Consider the following 21,992-nt stretch of genomic DNA (forward strand, 5'->3'; position numbering starts at 1 on the left):
ACCATGCAAAGAACCCTTTAATCAAGCATCTATATACTGCCCAAAAGGGTTCTTCTATCTATACAAGCTTGACATTGTAGCAGTAGCAGAACTCTTTGGTGCTGTACAGAACTATTTTCAAAAACAACACATTACCTCTCAATCTGAAGAACCATTTGACCATGCAAAGAACCATTTAATGCATGCAGCTGGTTCTTTGAGTGTCCGTGGGTCTATATCAAACCATTTTCCTTACTTAACCCTTGAAGAACCATCTTTTCTAAGAGTGTAGTTATTGCGCTTCCTTGCTTTGTAAACTAGGGACCATGGGCGTCCAAAGTCCCCAGGACCAAATGCAGTCCACGGACAGATTTTAACTGGCCAGCAGCTTCTATTTTATAGTGTATGATAAGTTGCCCACCAGCAAGTACATTGCAGTTCTTCCGTTTAACTGATGGTGGCAGCAGTGTTGTGCACCACAGTGTGGTAACAAACATGGCTAAAGTTGAAGAGCCGTTCTTCTCTGATTAGACCTGCAGCTTCATTTACTGAACAACATTTAGTCGAGACTACAGACATAAAACACAAACGAAACACTGAGAACTGGCGGTTTTGGTAAGATGGAAAACTTCTTATGAATATTATGATACAATTTAAGTAAATATTAAACACTTGAATAGGAATGTTAGTAATACATAAGACATGTATTGTTCATTTTAATCACATTAATTATTTTTATAAGCACTTATCAGTCCAAACTGTTCTGAATGAAGAGTTCAACAGTAAAACAATTCACGTGGATCGTTTAGACAGTGATGGGAAACATGGCAGCACAAAAAGCTCTGATTCTATGTGCTGATATTTTGAAAACGTATTATTTTGAGTCATTTGTGAATAATAGTTCGCCCCTCAGGTATTTTGAAACGGCATCTTCTGGCTGTCTTGAAAAAAGTTTGGACACCCCAGCAATAGACTAACGAACCGTTTCAAGTTGCCTCTGTCCTTTACACACCAGATTTACTGCATGTAGCTTTTCAGTTCTGCCCTTCAGACTGAAGCATTTTCTGTAATAAAAGGCTCATTATTTGAAGCTAAGAGGTGTTGAATAGTGTTTACTTTTGTGCAGTGCAGTGCCAACGAGGCTAAACTCACAGTTCTCTACTAAAGACTCCGGACTCAGGACTTGAAGCGACTCGTAAATATCTCTGGTGGGGTCAATGTGGCATTTGTTGTTTCCTGTTGCACCATGAAAGTTAGCTGCAGCTCAGCTTCTCTGCCATGTGGAGCCAGGACTGCCCGTCAGCCGGTGCTGTTGTGTGTAATTTGTTGTGATTGCTGTCCTTATCTGCCGCTTCTTCCTGGACTTGCTCAGGAAATACCTCTTTCAAGAGTGAAAGTTGATATCGTCTTCGAGTCTGAATGGGGAATTCTGGAGCTTCTGAATGAGTTCAAGTGATGTGTGGGTTTTTGATGTATTTGCTGGATTACTGTCAAGCATCTTTTCACCGATATAGCTTGGGGTTTTCTGTTATGTATTTTTTCAGCTTTTCCCTTCAATTTCAGCTCCGAAATGTTTGTATTTTATTGCCTTGCAGTTCATGGAGCAATGACCTTGCTTGCTTTCCTCGTAACCCTGTTTTTCTTTTCATCTCGACTCCTCTGCTGGCATGGCTTTTTTAGATGTGACAGTGAAGATTTTAGACGCTTCCTTCAAAAGCCAGGGTTAATCGCTGTATACATTTGTGGTTCCCTGAAAAAGACTCTGGGATGCGGTTGGGGTGAAAATCGCCTACACCAGTTTAAACTGGACTGACCGCTGCACAGCTTTGCCTCGTCTGAAGGCTTGCTGTGTGATGTAGACGAGCTCGTGTGGCGTCAGCTGAAATGCATTGGGCCCTGACGGCTCTGGGAGATAAGGGTGCCTGGGGAGAGCAGATAAGTACACCCAAAAGAAAATTGCATTCTGAGGGACTGGGCACCAGCGCAATTTATGCAGGACCTTGCGGCTCACGTCTGTCATAAACAGATGCATTCTGTTTGACAGCTTGTCCACAGCGCATTGTGCCACTGATTGATGGTTACATTCATTGGCTGAATTGAGAGACTTAATGGAAATGAAGCCTGAAGGTAAGACAGGGACATTACAGTCTGCTGAGAGTTTAAGAATTCAGGCTTTATTTTTATTAGCCTAGCACTAAGCATCAATACATTTCAATGTACACAGTCAAGACAATGTGTGCGGTCATTCTGCCACTGCTTAATGGTTGTGTTCATTGTCTGAATTGAGAAACTGATTGTAATGTAGCCTGAAGGCAAGACAGATACATTGTGGTCTGCTCAAGACTTATTGTTTCATTAGCTCAGTGCTAGGTATCAGTTCACTGTAATGCATACAATCAATACGCTGTGTGCTTCCACTGTACCATTGATTGATGGTTATGTTCATTGTCTGAATTGTGAAACTGCATGGAAATGAAGCCCAGATGGAAAGTAAGAGACATTACTGTTGGCTGAGAGTTACAAAATTCAGGCTTGTGTTTTGTTAGCTTAGCACTAAACAGCAGCATGTTTTGATGTACACAGTCAAAACAATGTGTGCTTCCTTTCTACCCATGTTGAATGTTAGAATTGAGAAACTGGAAGTGGAGAAGGAAGGAAGTGAAGCCCAAAGGTAAGACCCAGACGTTACAGTCTGCTTAGGTTTTCTAAATTCGGGCTTATTGTTATTTTTCAGGTCAAGTGTCAGTGGAGAGTGGCACATACATTAAATACAGTGACAGTTTGCTAACTGAGGTATAAAACACGGGTCGTCTTTTTGTGGCCTGAATATAAATCCTAGACGGTCTTGTGCCTTTTTGGGACAGACAGCAACATATTCCAAGCTTGAGGGAAGTACTCTCAGTAGCATGGTGTGAAAGACTGGTTGCGTTTGCATTGCAAGATCAGTGCCCTCTATCCTCTATTCACCATCATTTATGTGGCATCGATTACCTGCTGTCTCATGATTGATTATAGCTGGGGAGAAGTTAAAGCGCTCTCTACTTTGCATTCGTGTGCTTGGATGAAAGAGGGGGAGGTGTGCACGTTTCTGAGCCACACAGCAGCCCCTGGTGATCCCCAGTAGCAATGCAGTCGTGGTTTTGTGGGGACCTGGCGGAGCATGGGAAATGATGGATGAGGGGCTAGTCTTGGTTTCATTCCAATAAATGAACCCCGTTCCACCTCAGCTTCTCTTGCATTGCAGCAAGAGGCAATATGGGAAGGGAGACTGATGGTGCTTCTTTTTCACACATTTCTGCTTCCAGAAGATGTGGAATACATGTTTTAACTAATATGACTATATCCGTGCTCTACTGAGCAATGCAGTATTCTGGAAAACTAAAAACTATGCATGTATGAAAAATACTCACTGTCGGAGGGGAGTCGTAGAACATTGCCAGCGTTCAAATTTCTAGAGGTGTTTTTGCTTTTTACAGATTTTAATGCATACCTAGAATGCCCAAGTTGTTATGCTAATCATCCTGTTGCTTCTTTTTGTCTTTGCAGCGCTGCCTCATCAGAGTGGTCAGGGAGCCCAGCATGAGAATTCCCACTGGGGTGTCCCAACCACCAACAGCAGCAGCAGCAGTACCTGTTGGGATCCAGTGATTATTGACGAAAAAGACACTGAAGCTTGGCCTTCCATTCAACAAAGCAACAACCAGCAGTCGTTAGAATGTACTTTGGATGCTGACTCGTCAGAGGTTGTCAGTAGTAGCATGAGTATGGCTACAGGAGCTAGCCAACACAGTCACTACTCCATTAGCAAAGCCAGCATTAATCACCCCTCAAGTATGGTCTCCAGTCAGGGTGGACCCAACAGAGGATGGGGCTCTGAGGGTAAGACTGATTTGTCCCTAGGCAGCAGGAGCCAGTCCAACTGGGGTTCTTCTAATCTAAATTTGAACCCCAATGCTAACCCTGCTGCATGGCCCGTACTTGGACATGAAGCCCCAGGAGTGGGCTCAGGGCCGAGTAGTATGGGTGGCTCAAGTTCAATCCCGTCCACCATGTGTGGCCCAGGAGGTGTTGCACCGGTTCACGGCACCAATGGAAATGGCAGTGTTGGATGTGCCAATGGAAACCTTGTAGGAGACTGTGCTTGGGGGAACCCAGACACCCCAGACCAGCACCAGTCTCCAACAAACATGTTGGAGACTCCTAACCTTAAAACTGATGGACCAAACACTAAAGCAGAGCCAATGAGCCCTGTGAACAGCTGGAGAGGAACCCTAAGTCAGTCTCCCACTGATCAAGCCAGTGGAGATGGAACTGCTCTTTGGGGCAACGGAGATGCCAAGGGTGGAGAATCAAAAGACTCAGCCTGGGATTCTGGTGGGGTCTCCTCTTGGAGTCGTGGAGGAGGAAGTTCAGGCTGGGGTGAATGGAACAAGCAGTCAAGTACTGAAGGTACAGGGTGGGATGCCAACGATGGACCTTCTCAGGAGCCAATGAGTTCCTGGGGCACTGATGCTCCGGCCAGTGAAGGTAGCAGAGACAGCAGCGAGGGACACTCGCAAAGAAGAGAAAGGTCCTCTAGTGTGGATTTTCCAATTCTGCCAAGGCAGGACCTAGACCCTCGTGTGCTCTGCAACTCTGGCTGGGGACAAACCCCAGTTTGCCAGCACACGGTGTGGGAAATGGATGAAAATTCTGACATGAAGGATGATGGTGGCACTGAAACCTGGGGTTCATCCTCTAAAGCACCTTCAGCTGGATCTGCACCTCCTCCTCCAGGATGTATCAATTCTAACCTAAATGCACCATCTAGGATGGACTCTGGGAGCAAGAATGCCCCGGAACCTTCTCGAGGTATGTCTGCCCCAGGTTGGGGAGGGTCAGTCCCGCCCACCAGTCAGCCCAGTACTGGATGGGGGGACCCACCTGCTAATAAGAAGGTGCCCAATGGATCAGTTGGTAGTTGGGGTGAGCCAATGCCAGATGGCCCCAGCACCAATGGCTCTAGTGGCCAGTCATGGGGCTCAGAAGAAAAGTCCCCCAGCTGGGAAGATGGTCCTGCACAAGCCAAGTCACAAGGTTGGGGAGATGGACCCAATGCTTCCTCAAGCTGGGGAAATAGTGGAAGTGGAAATGGTGGAGAGTGGGGAGAGCCTTCAGAGAGGAGAAACAATGGCTCTGGTAGTTCCTCTTGGGATGGAGATGGAGGGAACTGGAAGGAACCTCAGAAGGGATGGGGCAAAGCACCTCCAGCTTCAGGCGGAGGCTGGGGAGACTCCCAACGCCCAAATGGTCATGTGCAGGGTTGGGGTGGCAAACCTCAAGAATCCTCTAGTGGCAGCACTGGAAGCATGGGTTCCTGGGGCGGCCCAAACTCTGTGAAGCAGGGTGGCTCTGGCTGGGGCTCTGCAGGAAGGCAGGATGTAGGAGAGGAGGCTACAGGCTGGGAAGAGCCTTCCCCTTCCTCGATCCGCCGCAAAATGGAGATTGACGATGGAACCTCCACCTGGGGAGATCCCAATACGTACAGAACATGTGTCAACATGTGGGACAGGAATAATCCTGCTTCTCATCCAGGCAACAGCAACAATGGCAGCAGCAACAACCATCATACAGGGCCTAGTAACAACAATCACCACCCTCACCACAACCAGGGTCCAGCTCAGAACCACCCCAACGGCAACAACAATGGTTCACCAAACCAACCTGGACCTCCACACAACAGGATGCCGATGGTGAACCCAGGTAAGAGAAGTGAGTTTGTGTTCCTTTTTTTGACTTTTTATAACTTTGTACATCAGTTATACAACTCATGTCAGGCTGTATAGTACAATTGTTCTCTCCCTTGTGTGACGTACATCATAGTTAACATTATAACTATCTTAACATGATAGAACCTTGTATCTCCAAAGAGGTAACTTTGCAGAAGGTAAAAACAGTTTTAACTTAAATGCCTTTGAAAAAGTTCCATTTTTGGAGCATTTCTCTTGGTTTGTTCATCATGAAATTTTGTAATGTAACAGACATGTAACGGACAAAACAGAGATACAGGGTTATACATACATTTTACGTCTATATATGCAAAAGTTTGGGTGACCCAGGTCAAATTACATAATTTTGCATGGCTTTCTAAGTGTGAATAAATTAACGTACCCTCTACAGAGAAACCATGCATTTCAGTGCACACTTGTTTGTTTTAATATTTTGGGGAAATAAACAACTAAAACATACATTTTTTAACAAGACTCACTGATCTGAACCACTTCACCCTTGTTCTTAAAAATGGGGACCAGAGCACTACTTCTGATGAGTGGAGAAGCAGTGTATTGGTCCCCATTTTTAAGAACAAGGGTGATGTGCAGAGCTGCAGTAAATACAGAGGTATATAGTTGATGAGCCACACCATGAAGGTATACGAAAGAGTTGTTGAAGCAAGGCTAAGGCAAGAGGTCCAGATCAGTGAGCAGCAGTTTGGTTTCATGCCCAGAAAGAGCACCACAGATGCAATTTTTGCGTTGAGAGTGTTGGTAGAGAAGTACAGAGAAGGTCAGAAGGAGCTACACTGTGTCTTTGTGGATCTAGAGAAGGCATATGATAGGGTGCCAAGACAGGAACTGTGGTACTGTATGAGGAAGTCAGGTGTAGCTGAAAAGTATGTTAGGGTGGTGCAGGACATGTATGAGGATAGTGAGACAGTGGTGAGGTGTGCAGTTGGATTGACAAATGGTTTCAAGGTGAAGGTGGGGTTACATCATTGATCAGCTTTGAGCCCCTTCTTGTTTGCAATGGTGATGGAAAGGTTGACAGATGAGGTCAGGCAGGAGGCTCCATGGACCATGATGTTTGCAGATGACATTGTAATCTGTGGTGAGAGTAGAGAGCAGATGGAAGAGAATCTGGAGAGGTGGAGGTTTGCACTGGAGAGGAGAGGAATGAAGGTCAGTAGAGACAAGACAGAATACATGTGTGTGAATGAGATGGAGGCAGGTGGAAAGGTGAAGATGCAAGGAGTAGAGGTCGTAAAGGTGGATGACTTCAAATATCTTGGGTCAACCATCCAGAGCAATGGACAGTGTAGAAAAGAGGTGAAGAAGAGGGTGCAGGCAGGATGGAGTGGGTGGAGACGGATGTCAGGGCTGATGTGTGACAGAAGGATAGCAGCAAGAGTGAAAGGGAAGGTTTACAAGACAGCAGTGCGTCCTGCTATGATGTATGGTTTGGAGACTGTGGCTCTGTCTAAAAGACAGGAGGCTGAGCTGGAGGTGGCGGAGATGAAGATGCTGAGATTTTCATTGGGAGTGACAAGGCTGGACAAGATTAGAAATGAGCAGATCAGAGGGACAGTGAAGGTGGAGCAGTTTGGAGATAAAGCCAGAGAGGCCAGGTTGAGATGGTTTGGAAATGTGTTGAGGAGGAATAGTGGATATATTGGGCAAAGAATGTTGGAGATGGAGCTGCCGGGTAGAAGGAGAAGAGGTAGACCTCAGAGAAGGTTATGGATGTAGTGAAGGTGGACATGAAGATGGTTGGTGTGAAAGTAGAGGAGGCAGTGGATAGGGCAAGATGGAGGCAGATGATCCGCTGTGGCGACCCCTAAAGGGAGCAGCCGAAAGAAGAAGAAGAAGTAATAGGCAAAGTAAACCTGGAATATTTTTACTAAAAACAGTAATTTTTACAATATATAGATGAACCTGTAAATATTGCTTTCTAACAGTCCTGCTAAATGTTTCATGTTGGGATATCTACAGTGCAGACGTTGGCTTCTTATTTGCCAGCATTTTGTCCAAAGTTTCCATTTTCCACCTTAAATGGAGCAGCATTTATGTTCTGGCACCTGTACAGGCAACTGAATCTAACTGCTGGACCATTTGACAAGCACTTATTTGCGGCATACCAGCATAACAGTTATGACAAAACACATACCTAAGGGGTTTACTGCCCTCTACTAATATATACACTGGGAGTCTAGAAGAGAGTTTCCCTGTGGTAGTGTGATCCAACAGCAGCAACATGGCTTCAAAACACTTGCGCCTTCAGGCATACGTAATAAAGTCTGTGAATTTAGTTGCGAATCCGCTTCCATTAATAATGAAGTTGGTCCGTTGAGAGGACGGATCTTAAAAAATGTCCTTAAATTTTGAACTCCTCATTAATAAACGGGGCGAGTTACGAGTGAGCGGATAGGCTTATATATTGGAGTAAAAAGCGCCATCTGCTGGTTGTTACTGTGTGGGATCGCCAGCAGAGTAAAGGCATGCGATCCGCTGCCAGCTGGCCTGCGGCCTGCAGTTAAAAAGACATGGCCGCCTTGTGCTTGGCTTGACAGAGTCGGGCCCTCAGGCCCTGCTGTCGGCCCCATGAAAGCTTTTCTATTTCTGTTCTTGGCAGCGCTGAGGCACAATGGCAGACAGAGACGTTTGCTGTCTGAATTTTTCTGTCCTGCTGAGAACAAGCTCTGTGCTCGCTCAACATTTCTCAGATACTCTTTTACTCCCCCTCTCCGGATCCATTTGTCACGTTGTCAGATAGCAGGGAAGAGAGAAACCTGTGGTCTTTTCGCAGTTATTGACGTTTGCTCAAAGTGGGCCAGAGAAGTTGAGCCTGGCTTGTCATGTAAAGTGCAGAGGTCAAACCTAATGTGACTTATAGTGGAAAAGACACAAGTGTTGTGTAAATCGAGCCCTGCTGACCCTCTTGCATTGACATTACACTCAAACCTGCTGTTATTCAAAACGTGTCATCGCTCCAGTTCCAACCAGATGTCATGGAAACGACATTGCAGTGCAAAAAAAAAATAACACTTTGATGCATTCTAGTGGTGCTGAGCGAGTTGGAAAGCAAAACAGTGGCTGTTATTGCATAACTGATCTGAAAACTCATCTGCAGAATATAAGGAGTTCTTGGTTTGTGTCCCTTATGGAAATGAACCATGGTACTTTTTTACTTTTTTAATAATTATATTCTTACAGTGCCAAGTAATCATCTTCGGTGTGCTGACTTTGCATAAAACATTCTAAAGATGAGAAAATTCAGTCCATTTTTTAGGATATATTTCCATTGTTTAACAGGAAGGCCAACTGGTCAAGCAAGGTATGAAACATAGATGCAGAATCTGTCTGGGTGGATTTGTGACATCAGATCTTCTCAAGATAATAACATAGTGACTAGGAGAAAAATGAAATGAAAATAGAATAAACAGAACAAAGAACAAGAGCAGATACTAAAGAGCTCGTTTGAAAAGAGCTAAATAGTTGAAAATGTGAATATGTACATATGTGCAGCATCTGGGGGGAAATATAGAATAATGTGATAATTATTACATACAGTGTTTTACAGAATGATATGGAAATTATCTAAATATTTTCACAATGCTTCCTTTTTATAATTTTGGGACATAAGTCCTGCAGATTTCTCCTTTTTTTGTCATATTTTTAACAAGTTCCTCTGTTTGCAGGCTGGGGCGAGCTGCCCAACGTGCAGACCAAGTCAGAGTCTTCATCCTGGGGGGAGCCTCCCTCCTCCAGCCCCACGGTGGATAACGGCACTGCTGCCTGGGGGAAACCGCCCAGAGGATCCGGAGGCTGGGGAGAGAACAGCCATGAGTCTGCCGGACACTTCAGCAGGGCCAGTGCACCCTCCGGCTCAGGGCCCTGCAAACCAGGTGAGACTGAGTGATGGAGAGTGCTGTTTCCAAAGCAGCACCTTTTACATGAATCTGTGAAACCAGAAAGTTTTCTTGTCGATAACCATGTTCCTTTTAGTATTTGATCACATAGTTGTTGTTGTAATCTCTTAAATGGTGACTTTATAGAGGAATACCTATTTGTTATTTTGAAAAAGTAAAAACTGAAAAAAGGAAGATATTTTGTTATTACAGTGATATTTTCCTGTTTCTGGGCATTTTTCTAAAGGCCCTCCATTGGCTTTGAAGGGTTGAACCACAGTGACACCTGGTGGTTGGACGGTGCCTCTGCATCATGTTATCATGCACTCTGTAAAATCATTTTAAAAATCAGTGCTTTTCTTTTCCAGCCCCCAAATCTATGCAAGACAGCTGGGGGTCAGGAGGGGAGGAAATGGGCATGAGCCAATGGGAGGCTGAGGATGGCGACATGTGGACCAGTCCCACCTCCCAGGACAGCAGCTCTTCCTGTAGTTCCTGGAACCAGCCCAAGAAGGGTCTACAGAAGGTACCAGAGGCTGTAGCCATTAATTACGTTGGGTTCTTCTGTTGTCACACACTTAAAAATGATGGTTCTTTAGTAAAGAAAATGGTTCTGTATAGAACCATGAATACCCAAAAGAACCTTTTGCATTAATAAAGGGTGCTTTGCATCCTGAAAGGGTTCTTCAGATGAATGTGCTGTGGAGAATGTGCTGTAGATGGTTCTGTATAGAATAGAAATAGTTTTATATAGGACCAAAAGGGTTCTTCTATTGTAACCAGCTTGGCATCCTAACAATAGAACCCTTTTTGGTGATGTATAGAAGCCTTTTCAAAAAAACTGCATATTCCCCAAACTAAAGAACCATTTTACCATGCAAACAACCATTTATGCATGCACATGGTTCTTTGAGTGTTCATGGTTCTATGTAGAACCATTGTCTTTACTAAAGAGCCAAAGAGAACCATCTTTTAAGAGTGGAATATTTAATGAATAATACTAATAAGTCTAAGGATTAATGACTGAATAACGAGCTGTGAGTTTAAGAAGAGTTTACAGTGATAGAGTCATTAATGAATCATTGGGAATTTTGACCACATAAGTGAATTTTAAGTGCTATAAATTTGCAGTGTCATCGCTTATGCTGGTTCTCTTCTGTCTGTTCATCTGTTCCAGGCAAAAATGTCCACCAAACAGGATGAAGTCTGGATCATGAATCGACTTATCAAACAGCTCACGGACATGGGCTTCCCTGTAAGCTATTTAAATCTGAGCGATAAACAGCGCTGTTTATATCTCTCATACTGAGCACAAAATTCCTGTAATCTGCAGCTCTGTGGTGCAGGAGGCCAAGCTGAATAGCGGTGCTGGATGATAATGTGTATGTGTGGTTGAATACTAATGTGTTTGTGTGTTTCTCGTGTGTTTCAGAGGGACCCTGCAGAAGAGGCACTGAGAAGCAACAACATGAATCTGGACCAGGCTATGAGTGAGTCATTCTCCTTTATGTACACGCATGCATTCTTAGACCCACAGTGGCTGATTTTTGCCCTCCGTCTCCAGGCGCTCTGCTGGAGAAGAAAAGCGAAGGGGACAAGCGGGGGATGGGAATGGCTGATTACAGCAGCGGCATGAACAAGCCTCTGGTGTGCCGTCCTCCGAGCCTGTCCAAAGACTCCTCACTGGACCGAGCCCCCTTCCTGGACAAGGTACTGGAACCATCTCTTTAGCATTTTTTTTAATTCCTGCATCATGAACTGGTTAAGATGTAAACAGAGTCATTCAAAGTGGTTTGGTGTGAAATGCTCTGTTCTAGAGATACTCACCGAGCCCGAATTGTCCACAGTGGTGGTGATAGGAACCAGACGTCCACCCCTAAAAGCTCCCTCATAGAAAGTTATTACATGAAATGGTTATGCATACACTGACTGATGTGTAAGATTTTGGCCTTAAACTCCATTCGTGTTGGAGGGATACATGCAGGGTGTTGTGAGGCAAAATAGTCCCCAAAGAAAACTTATTATTTCAGATTTATCACTATTTTCCCATCATCGACATTCCATATAAAACTCAGAAGTAAATAAAATGTCTTTATTTGTGTTGTAGTCATGGCAACCCATGGTTCCTGTCACCACCACTGTAAAGAAATCTAAACCATTCCCACAAAGCCACTCTGAAGCGCTCTGTTTACGAGTTTTATACAGTAGTAAGTAGCTAGGGCCACATATTTTGAGTGCATACACAAGGCTAGTATTCCAAAGAAAGTGGACAAAAATATGCACAACATTCAGAATTTAGACAGCTGTTTTCAGCTGTGCTAACATACTTTAGTCACATACTTTTGTTTTTAGATTGTATATAACAGTGAGTCATAGTGTCAGAAACCAAACGGTGGTTTATTATGTTTATAAGGATGGCGGGTTGTCGGACGACACACCATCCTCACCATTTCTGCCTTCTCCCGGACTCAAGCTCCCGCTGACCAATAGCAGCCTTCCCAGCCACGGACTGGGCGGCGTCTCCCCAGGACTGGCCATGCAAAACTTGAACAGCAGACAGGTGAGTGGCCCAAACACAGCATTATAAACAAAATGCACAAAAATCTCCCAGGAGAATTTATTTTAACTGTAATAATCCATATGTGGGTCCACACTTCAAGTCCTCACTGTTAGAATAACAAAACTTCCAAATAAGTTTCGTGGTAGTTACTGGATAAATTATGGTATTTACGGAATAATTTATAATAGATACTAAATTATTTGTAGCAGATAATAAGTCATATACTGAATAAGAATACATACTGAATAATTCATAGTAGTTACATAATAATATACAGTAGTTACTGACTAATTTATAGTAGTTACTGAATATTTCATTATGGATACTTAATAATTTATAGTAGATACTGAATAATTCATTGTCAATACATAATAATATACAGTAGTTACTGAATAATTCACAGTAGTTACTGAATACTTCATAATGGATACTGAATAATTCATAGCAGATACTGAATAATTCATAGCAGATGGCAGTGGGTATGATTTCCCTCCTTCACTGTGTTGCCAGCTGTGTGGCTAGTATTTCCTCTCATGTCTGGAGTGGTCCATTATTAAGTGTTGAGAGGTGTTATTCTGTTCTCTTTCACTGGGTCGTCTCTCCTCTCCACACTGAGTGCCACTCCAGCGGCAGTTATTGAAACAGTATCCGGACTGAGCTGGCATTCCTGCACAGTGACACTGGCCTTTTGTGTGTCTATTTAATATAAGTTCCTAAAACATGAAACATCCTGACAATGTAGAGTGATGACCTTAGAAAAGCATATTTTCCATTCAGCTACTGAAATATTTTTCTGGAGCTTGTATTGAAATGGAGCTTTTCTTTGAATAATCATGTGAATTCTTTCTGAGCCGTGCAAAGGTTACATAAATCTGATGTCTTCAGCTGGTTTTTCACTCATAACTCTGGAACCTGCATATTCGTTTCATAGTAGAGACTAAATAATAATGCTGCAGTTTAAAGAGTTATCATTTTAACTTTAGGCTGTAAATTGCATTTTGCTGTATTTAGTAATTAAGTATTTCTCTCTTTCAGATGAATGGAATGTTTGGCAGTAACGGAGCAGCACAAGCTCGGGCTCTGCAGCAGCAGGCTCCGCCCCCTCAGCCGCCAGTGCCGCCTCTTAGCTCCGCCCAGCCTAATCTACGCGCTCAAGTGCCTCAGTTTCTCTCCCCTCAGGTGTGTACTTACTCCCTACCCCAAATATTCCGTACCCCAATATTTTACCCCATACATACTCTACCCCATATTGTACCCAAACATACTCTACCAGTATTTGACCCCAAACATTTTCTACCCCATACTGCGCCCAAACATATGATACCCCAATATTACACCCCAAACATTTTCTACTCCATATTGTACCCAAGCATGCTATATCCAAGTAATTTACCTCAAACATACTCTACCCCAGTATTTTCCCCCCAAACATACTGTTCCCCAACTTTTTACCCAAACATTCATCACCTTACCATTTTACTACAAACATTTTTCCCTAATATTTTACACTATACTGTATACATTTAACTGCACATGTAATATACCCAAACATTTTCCCCCAGATATCCTATATACTAAAATTTTACACCCACATACCTTTGCCCTATTTTGATCCCCAACATTTTATCCTGAATTTACTGTACCCTCCGTGTGTATCCACCCAGAAGGATAAATTGTTTAGAAAATGTGTGTGTCTGACATTTAATCTCAACAATTTACCCCAAACACACCTTTTTCCATGGAATTTTACACAACATATTGTTGCATTTTGTGATTTTTTTTTTTTTTTTTTTTTTAACAAATGAACATTAAATTTTTCTTTTTCAGGTTCAAGCACAGCTCTTGCAGTTTGCAGCAAAAAACATTGGTCTGAACCCTGCACTTTTAACCTCACCAATAAATCCTCAACAAATGACCCTGCTGTACCAGCTCCAACAGCTGCAGATGGTAAGAGGGGAAGGAATGGTGGGATGAATGGTGGGAGGAATGGCAAGAGTAATGGAGGGAGAAGTGGCAGGAGGAAAGAAGGGGTGAATAGAGGGATGAATGGTGGGAGGAATAGAGGAACTGAGACTGTAATCCTGTTGCTTCTGTACTGCAGGTTTTTATGAAAACTGGTGTTTGTTAACTTCACTGTAGTGAGGCTATGAAACAGACTGCATTCCTCCTTACATTCTTTCTCTTACCCTTCTTTCTTCTCATTCTCACTTTCTTGCAACCCCCCCCCCCCCCCCCCCCCCCCATCTTTCTCAGGCGTACCAGCGTTTGCAGATTCAGCAGCAGATGATGCAGGCTCAGCGAAATGTGTCTGGTCCCATCAGACAACAAGAGCAGCAAGTGAGAAACAGTCTAAATCTGATTTTCTATGTTCTGAATTGTTTTCACTGCTCTCTAGTGTATTTCTGGCTCAATTCAATTCAGTTTAACACAGATTAACTGGCAGAATTGTATCAAGTACAGAGTTACCAAAACATGGCACTATATCCCAACATACTGAGGAGGAGTAAAAGCAGCAATGATGAGCAGGAACTAGTTACAATTACTGAAGTAGAATGATGAAGGATTTATATTTTAAAATTATGTTTCCTTTTACTTTCTTTTTGGGATTAATTTCTTCCTCTTGTGTTGGTTCAGCTCCAGCTCTGCTGTACTGATTACATCTCTCCCTGGAGCTTAAGTATTTTATTTTAGACAAGAAGATTAAAGCCCTACAAGCTTCAGTGTCTACACTGAGTAAAATTACAGTAAATTACTGGCTAATAGTTGCATCACTTTCACAGTAGTTTGTCAAAATATTACCAGTAGTAATATTTTGAAAGCAATTTAATAATTGTCATAATAATAATAACCAATACCTCTCTCTCTCTCTCTCTCTCTCTCTCTCTCTCTCTCTCAGGTTGCACGCACAATCAATAACATGCAGCAGCAAATCCAGCAGCACCAGAGGCAGCTGGCGCAGGCCCTGCTGATGAAGCAGCAGCAGCAGGCGCCCCCTGCCCCGTCCCACGGCAGCCTGCACCCCGGCCTCGCCAAACCAAACCTGGACGTCTTCCCAGGAAACCCGCAGGCTCCGGGCCTGTCCATCTCTGACCTGCAGACCAAAGAGCCGCAGAGTTCTCCTAGCTCCTTCAGCCTGTACCCTCTGTGTAAGGAATACAGCCTTACACACGTCTTAACCAGGGCTAAACACACACACTCTTACAGATGGTTCTTCAAGGGTTCTTTAGTAAAAACCGTGGTTATACATAGAATCATTTGCATGCTTAAATGGTTCGATGCATGGTGAAATGTTCTTCAGATTGATGGGGAATGTGTTATGTATGGTTCTATATAAGGAAGAACCTTTTTCCAAAATTCTATGTACCACCAGAAAGGGTGGTTCTATTGTATATGAGCTTGACATCGTAACAATTGCAGGTGTTATATAGAGACGTTTTTAGAAACAACACATTCTCCATCAATTTGAGAACCATTTCGCCATGCAAAGAACCATTTAAATGTGCAAATGGTTCCTTGAGTGTTCATGATTCTATATGGAACCATTGTCAAAGACTTTATATAAAATACTATTTTAATTCTATTTACTTTATCTTTCTTTGTTTCTTCTCTTATTTCTCTATTGTAACATTTTTTCTAAAGCACTTTGAGCTGCTTTGTTTGTAAAGAGTGCTTTATGAGTAATAATAATCATATATTATAATCATTAATAATAATGATATTATTATTGTTTTAATTGTTGTTGTTGTTATTATTAAAGTCTGCTTTATTGAACATGGATTAGTCTTGCAATAATCATTTTGGTATCTCTGTATTTCTCTCTCTTTCAGCTGGTTTGAATGGTAATGTGGGAGTGGGCTGTATGGATGTCGGTGGTCTGGTGCCGAAGGACACTCCGCCGCAGCCTCAGTCCCGTCTGTCACAGTGGACTCATGCTAGCAGCATGGACTCCCTCACCACCTCCACACCTCACATGGAGACCAGCCTCAGCAAGCACGGTACATTAATCTCCACCACACAGTAACAACACAGGAACTGTTACAGTGATAATTCCTAGAGTTAGGCAGTTATTTCATTTTCACATTAGATTGATTTCATTTCATTGATCTTCCCACCTCAGCACTGCACGCATGAGCCTGGTCATTCAGTTTTTTCACCAGATTGGTACTTTAGTTTCTTCAAAGAAATGCACATCAGTTCTGGGACCCGAGTGTAAAATGCTTGCATTAAAAAAATCTATTTAAAAAGTGTGAAATGGATTTTTACACATTCCTCTGTTGCTGATTTCAAAGCTGCTTTTCATCTCACATGCTTATTTGTGAAGCTTCTAATTTTCCAGCAGACTCTTTGTAGATGTTCCACAGAGTTGAAAAAGATGGTTGTACAAGGATTCCTTAAAATTTAAATGGCTCTATATAGAACAATGAACATTTAAAGAACCCTTTGTATGAATAAAGGGTTCTTTGCATTGTGAAAGGGTTCTTCAGATTGATGGAGAAACTGTATTGGGTTCTATATAGCTTGAGATCATAATAAAAGAAGACAGCTGTTCGGTGCTATATATACTCTTTTCAAAAAGGCTCTATATCGACCCATACATAAGATATTTCCCATCAGTCTAAAGAGCCATTTCACAATACAAAGAACCCTTTACTGATGCATAGGGTTCATTGAGTGTACATGGTTCTAGATAGAACCATTGTCTTTACTAAAGAACTCATGGAGAACAGTCTTTTTTTAGCTAGTGAGTCCTGCTGGGCTCTGTATGATGTTTATCCAGTGCAGTCAGGTGTATAAATTCCATTAATTAAAGAGCTGATTTATTGTTGTTGTGGTTTCATAAATTCCTCTGGTTAAGGGTGGTCACCTGGATTTTTCTCTCGTACCAATTACCATGATCTTAATAAACAAATATAAATATTACTTAGAAACTTATGAACTTGGCTTAAGTGCTTGCATTTATTATTTGTTGCTGAGCAGTGCTGGACCCAGACATCGTGTCAGTCGCTCTCTTACCTAACATTAATTCTTTGCTGATTGATGTAAACGAAGTCAGTGAATGTTTCCATTTCTGTCTCAGGTCCTGCAGTCCCCACCCACGTGGCCGACAGTAAACCGACGATGGAAGACTCTTTCAGCCCGTATAACCTCCTGTCCACCTCACAGTCTCCCAGCAGCCCCATGGTGGCGCCAGACAGCTGGACTCCGGGCAAGAGCCCTAACGAGAAAATGTCAAACGGGACGAACATTAGCTGGCCTCCAGGTGATTCACTTTCTGGGAAAATATTTACAGAATATGTACTGTAGTGGTGTCATTACGTACGTATGTCAGTAAACACACTAACACTGTAATTGGCATGAACAGACTTTAAGTGTAAAAGTCAATATAGCATATTAACATATTAGGTGTATACTTAAAAATAAAATGATGAAAGAATTAAAACAACGTACATGGAAAGAATCTAAGAAAATAAATGAATAAATCAAGATATAATTAAATTCAAATCCTTTTAAATTATAGTACAAATAAAAAATAGATGTCTCTATATATGCAAGTTTGACTTGAAACACAAAAACATTGAATTTAACAAAAAACAGCCAGTTTTGATATCTGAAAACATGTACTTACGATGTTATGCACTAAACGTACTTATTTATTTAGGTTATATTAAATCCCAGCATTTTCTGTCTTTATTCTGTTCTTCAGAGTTTTGTCCAGGAGTTCCGTGGAAAGGCCTGCAGAACATCGATCCTGAGGCTGACCCCAACATGACCCCAGGAAGTGTTTCTGGAGGCCCCACCATCAACACCAACATTCAAGATGTGAACCGCTACCTGCTGCGGGACAGGAGTGGAGGTGAGCGAGACGGTAACGATTTAGCACTGCTGACAAAAATGCCAAACTTCCTGCTGTGCTCTTCACCACTTTTACATGTTTTACTCATCACACAGCTTCAGATGTGCTTTGTGTGGTTTTTCTAGTTAGAGATATTTGGACACGGCTTTCTTAACATTGATTATCTGTCAAGAAAGAGTTAAATGTACATACACATCTTTCCAAAACTATTCACTCACCCATCCAAGTCATTGAGTTCAGGTGTTCCAGTCACTTCTATGGCCACAGGTGTATAAAGCCGAGCACCTAGGCCTGCAGACTGCTTCTACAGACATTAGTGAAAGAATGGGTCGCTCTCAGGAGCTCAGTGAATTCCAGCGTGGTACCGTGATCGGACGCCACCTGTGCAGCAAGTCCAGTCGTGAAGTTTCCTCTCTACTAAATATTCCACAGTCAACTGTCAGTGAAAGTGGAAGGGATTGGGAACGACAGCAATCAGCCATGAAGTGGTCGGCCACGTAAAATGACACGAGTCGGGTCAGCAGATGCTGAGGGGCATAGTGCACAGAGTTCTCCAACTTTCTGAGTCAGTCGTTACAGACCTCCAAACTACATGTGGTCTTCAGATTGGCTCAAGAACAGCGTAGAGAGCTTCATGGAATGGGTTTCCATGGTTGAGCAGCTGCATCCAAGCCTTAAAGTAAAATTTCCCATAAACACACTCCTAAACCTTGTGAAAAGCCTTCCAAGAAGAGTTGAAGCTGCAGAGGGTGGGCCGACATCATGTTAACCCCTATGGATTAAGAATGGGATGTTACTCAAGTTCATATGCGTGTGAAGGCAGATGAGCGAATACTTTTGGCAATATAGTATATTTTTAATTGCTTAACCAGTCAATGGCACTGCAGATATTGCACTTGAAAATTACACCTTTACATTGCTTTGTTAACTGCTAAATAATGTGCTTCGCTGCCAGTTGTGGATAATGGTATGGTAAAATAGCCTCAACGAATAATAGAGCTGATGCTGAAGCATTAAAATATGACACTGGTCTTTCAGATCAGTATTATTTTACGTACTTTAATCATTCACTATTGTGTTTTTATCTCCACTATCATGCATAATTTATCCTTTTGTTCTGACCATAGTTTAATCTTTATTTTTGTATCGCATAATCATGGTATTAGCTGTGATTATTACTTCTTGTTTGGTTTTTCCTGCATTATTTTGCTTCTCCTGGATGTAAACGCTCCACAGCCTGGTCTCCCACTGTGTCTCAGAGTGGGGGGCAGATCTCCATAAGTGAGTGGCCTGGGGCCGCCTGCTCTGGCTCTTTCAGCCTGCCTGTAAATGATCAGGAAGAGGAGGGGAGCACAGGTACTGCCCCAGCTTACCTGCCCTAGCCTGTCTGCTCCAGCCCACCCGTCCCACACCCGACTGTCCCTCCCCCTCAAACCCACCAGCTGAAAGCATCTCACAGCTGCAGGAATCCACTTTAAAGGGGTCCTATTATGCTCATTTTCAGTGTTTATAATTTTATTTTGGGGCTCTACTAGAAGAGACTTGCACTTCACTGTTCCAAAAACACATTTTCCTCATACACCCTCTGTCTGAAATGCTCTGTAAGAGCTCCTGGGTCTTTAAGCCTCACCTCCTGATGAGCCCAGTGTGCTCTGATTGGCCAGAAAGTGGTAGCACCATCCCGCTACAAGTTCTGCCCCTACAAGCAGCCAATATGGACAGTGTTACAAGATTCCATCATCTTGTAACAAAGGCAAGGATGGGAATTACAATGAGGCTTTTCAGGCAGCTGAGAAGGGAACGCTGAGCTTTGTGACCTTGCAGACAGAAATGCACAAAAAGATACATAACACACTAAACTGGAAAAGCCTACTATGGCCCCTTTAACTTGAACCAAAACATATTAAAGCAGCAGTTTAGTGAAAAAGTTTACGAATTCCCCTTATTAGTGCAAATGTACTTGATTAGCCGAGATGGTAAATAAAAGCGGGACCTATAGTTTTTTGTCTGTGCTTTTGCCACTGTCTGCATTTAATAGTACGCCGCAATGTCAGAAAACAAAAACACACTTGTTCCAATAGCAGGGAAATAAGTCTGTTAGAGATTACTTATTAATTCTTAGGTGTGCAGTTTAACGCCATCCTTCAGACGCTAAACACATCTTGGCTAATCGACTACACTTCGACAAAGGCCATTGCTGTGGTTTGGCTGGGTGCTGCGTTAGTGGTTGGAGCTTTTCTTATGACTGACTTTGTGTGAAACCAACTGAAAACGGCGCTTTCCTGCAGTTTTTATTGCAAAAGTGCAGTTCAGATTGTGTTTGTGCCCTGAAAAACCTCCTATTCACTTCCAGATTTGTTCCTCCTCCCCAAGTTTGCTTTGTTTTTAAAAGTGTTCTGAGAATCCTCCTCTTCTTATTAGTTAGTTACACTCTTAAAAGACGGTTTGTTAGGAAAGATAGTGGTTCTGTGTAGAACCGTGAACACTCGAAGAACCATTTCTTTGCATGCTTTAGTGGTTCTTTGCGTGGTGATTTTGATGGAGAATCTGTTATACGTAGTTTCATGTAAACCTTTTTGAAATGGGTTTTATATAGTACCTAAAGTGTTCTTCTTCTTTATATAAGCTTCACATCAATACAATTTTTGGTGCTATATAGAACTGTTTTCAAAAGCAACACAATCTCCGTCAATCTGAAGAACCATTTCACCATGCAGAGAACCATCTATGCACGCAATGTTCTATACAGAACCATTGTCTTTACTAGAGTGCAAGGTAGATCGGTTTTGTTAGACATAACATTAATGAGCTCTTCTTAGTGTCTTAAAGTCTGATTCCTCAATGTTTTCTGTTCTTCTGTCTCATCCAGGTAAGCTTTTGGACATGAAGTCCACCTGGTCGTCAGGTCCTATTTCACACACGCAGGCCTCGATGCCCCATGACCTTTGGAAGGTTGCTCCAGGAGGTCGGACCTCCACGGCCCCGTCTCGCCCTCCTCCGGGCCTCACCAACACCAAGCCCTCTCAAAGCTGGACATCTGGGTCACTGGGTCTCGGCCAGGGCTGGAGCAGCTCCTACTCCTCAGGTTCCTCCTCTACTCTCTTTTCTAGGCTCATCTCTTCTCTGTTTTTTCCTTTGAAGCATCATTTCATTTGGACACTCATCCGCAAAGTCAGTAAAACAAAACTGACATCTTTAAAATACGTTTAAACACACTTTAGTTTCTCCCTGTTGTAACTCTATGGCTTGCATATTGATGAATAGCTAAAAAATAATGCAGAGTATGTATTGAAAAATGTACAGTAGATATTTGCCTTCATACTTAATGCATAGTAGTTATTCGACTGCTGGACTTTAATGCTCAGCAATGACTCTTCTGACACTAACAACATGAACGCCTCAGAGAAGTTAGCAGGTGAGGAGCCTTATGATTTCAGGGTCTGTATCTCTGGATTCCTGAAGACCAGCAATGCGATCCAGAGCTCTATTGACCTGTGGAGTTTGGCTTCCTTGTAACATTTCTCCGCCAGTCTACAGAGCTTCAAAGATCAGATTTAAAGATTCCCAAAGACCACAACAAAAAAGTCACATGTGGTTGAAGAGGCGGCGTAACGCTCTATGATCCTGTAAAGTCAGTTATTCTTATTTTCAACCAAGTTACGGTGTTCTAAATTTCTCACTTGAGACCTCTGCCACAGGCGAGCATCTTGGCAAGGCTGCCTAGGGTTTGTCTATGTTTCATACAAATTTGCGAGATTCCAGTATCTCCGGTTCCCTGAAGGTTAACAATGTGGTCCAGGGCTCGCTGGAAAGGGCACATCATGTTTTACTGACCTGCAGAGTTGGGATTCTTTTTCTTTCAAATTTTCTCCCCAATTTTGTCATATCCAATTCCACCCACTAATTAGGACTCAGTTACGTGATACCACCAGCTCTAG

At 42.8% G+C, this 21,992-nt stretch overlaps 1 protein-coding gene across 8 annotated transcripts in view; it reads left to right on the forward strand.

The window, feature by feature from the left end:
- The window catches only part of tnrc6c2 (trinucleotide repeat containing adaptor 6C2), a 157,814-nt gene that overhangs the window by 127,404 nt on the left and 8,418 nt on the right, over positions 1 to 21,992 (forward strand). For 4 of the 8 annotated variants that reach the window (XM_037536322.1, XM_017693090.2, XM_017693094.2 and 1 more), the window contains 15 exons: positions 3,526 to 5,730; positions 9,431 to 9,637; positions 10,009 to 10,166; positions 10,818 to 10,895; positions 11,073 to 11,130; positions 11,205 to 11,350; positions 12,054 to 12,200; positions 13,236 to 13,379; positions 14,028 to 14,147; positions 14,454 to 14,537; positions 15,097 to 15,346; positions 16,028 to 16,195; positions 17,278 to 17,460; positions 17,905 to 18,054; positions 20,924 to 21,139. In XM_037536322.1, coding sequence (XP_037392219.1) covers positions 3,526 to 5,730; positions 9,431 to 9,637; positions 10,009 to 10,166; positions 10,818 to 10,895; positions 11,073 to 11,130; positions 11,205 to 11,350; positions 12,054 to 12,200; positions 13,236 to 13,379; positions 14,028 to 14,147; positions 14,454 to 14,537; positions 15,097 to 15,346; positions 16,028 to 16,195; positions 17,278 to 17,460; positions 17,905 to 18,054; positions 20,924 to 21,139 — 4,314 coding nt within the window. Of the gene's footprint in view, positions 1 to 2,023; positions 2,107 to 2,605; positions 2,651 to 3,525; positions 5,731 to 9,430; positions 9,638 to 10,008; positions 10,167 to 10,817; positions 10,896 to 11,072; positions 11,131 to 11,204; positions 11,351 to 12,053; positions 12,201 to 13,235; positions 13,380 to 14,027; positions 14,148 to 14,453; positions 14,538 to 15,096; positions 15,347 to 16,027; positions 16,196 to 17,277; positions 17,461 to 17,904; positions 18,055 to 20,923; positions 21,140 to 21,992 lie in introns of those variants that run through there. The other 4 variants (XM_037536324.1, XM_017693097.2, XM_017693093.2 and 1 more) reach the window with 4 other exon arrangements.

Source organism: Pygocentrus nattereri, chromosome 30 (assembly GCF_015220715.1).
Source record: "Pygocentrus nattereri isolate fPygNat1 chromosome 30, fPygNat1.pri, whole genome shotgun sequence".
NCBI classification, from domain to species: domain Eukaryota; kingdom Metazoa; phylum Chordata; class Actinopteri; order Characiformes; family Serrasalmidae; genus Pygocentrus; species Pygocentrus nattereri.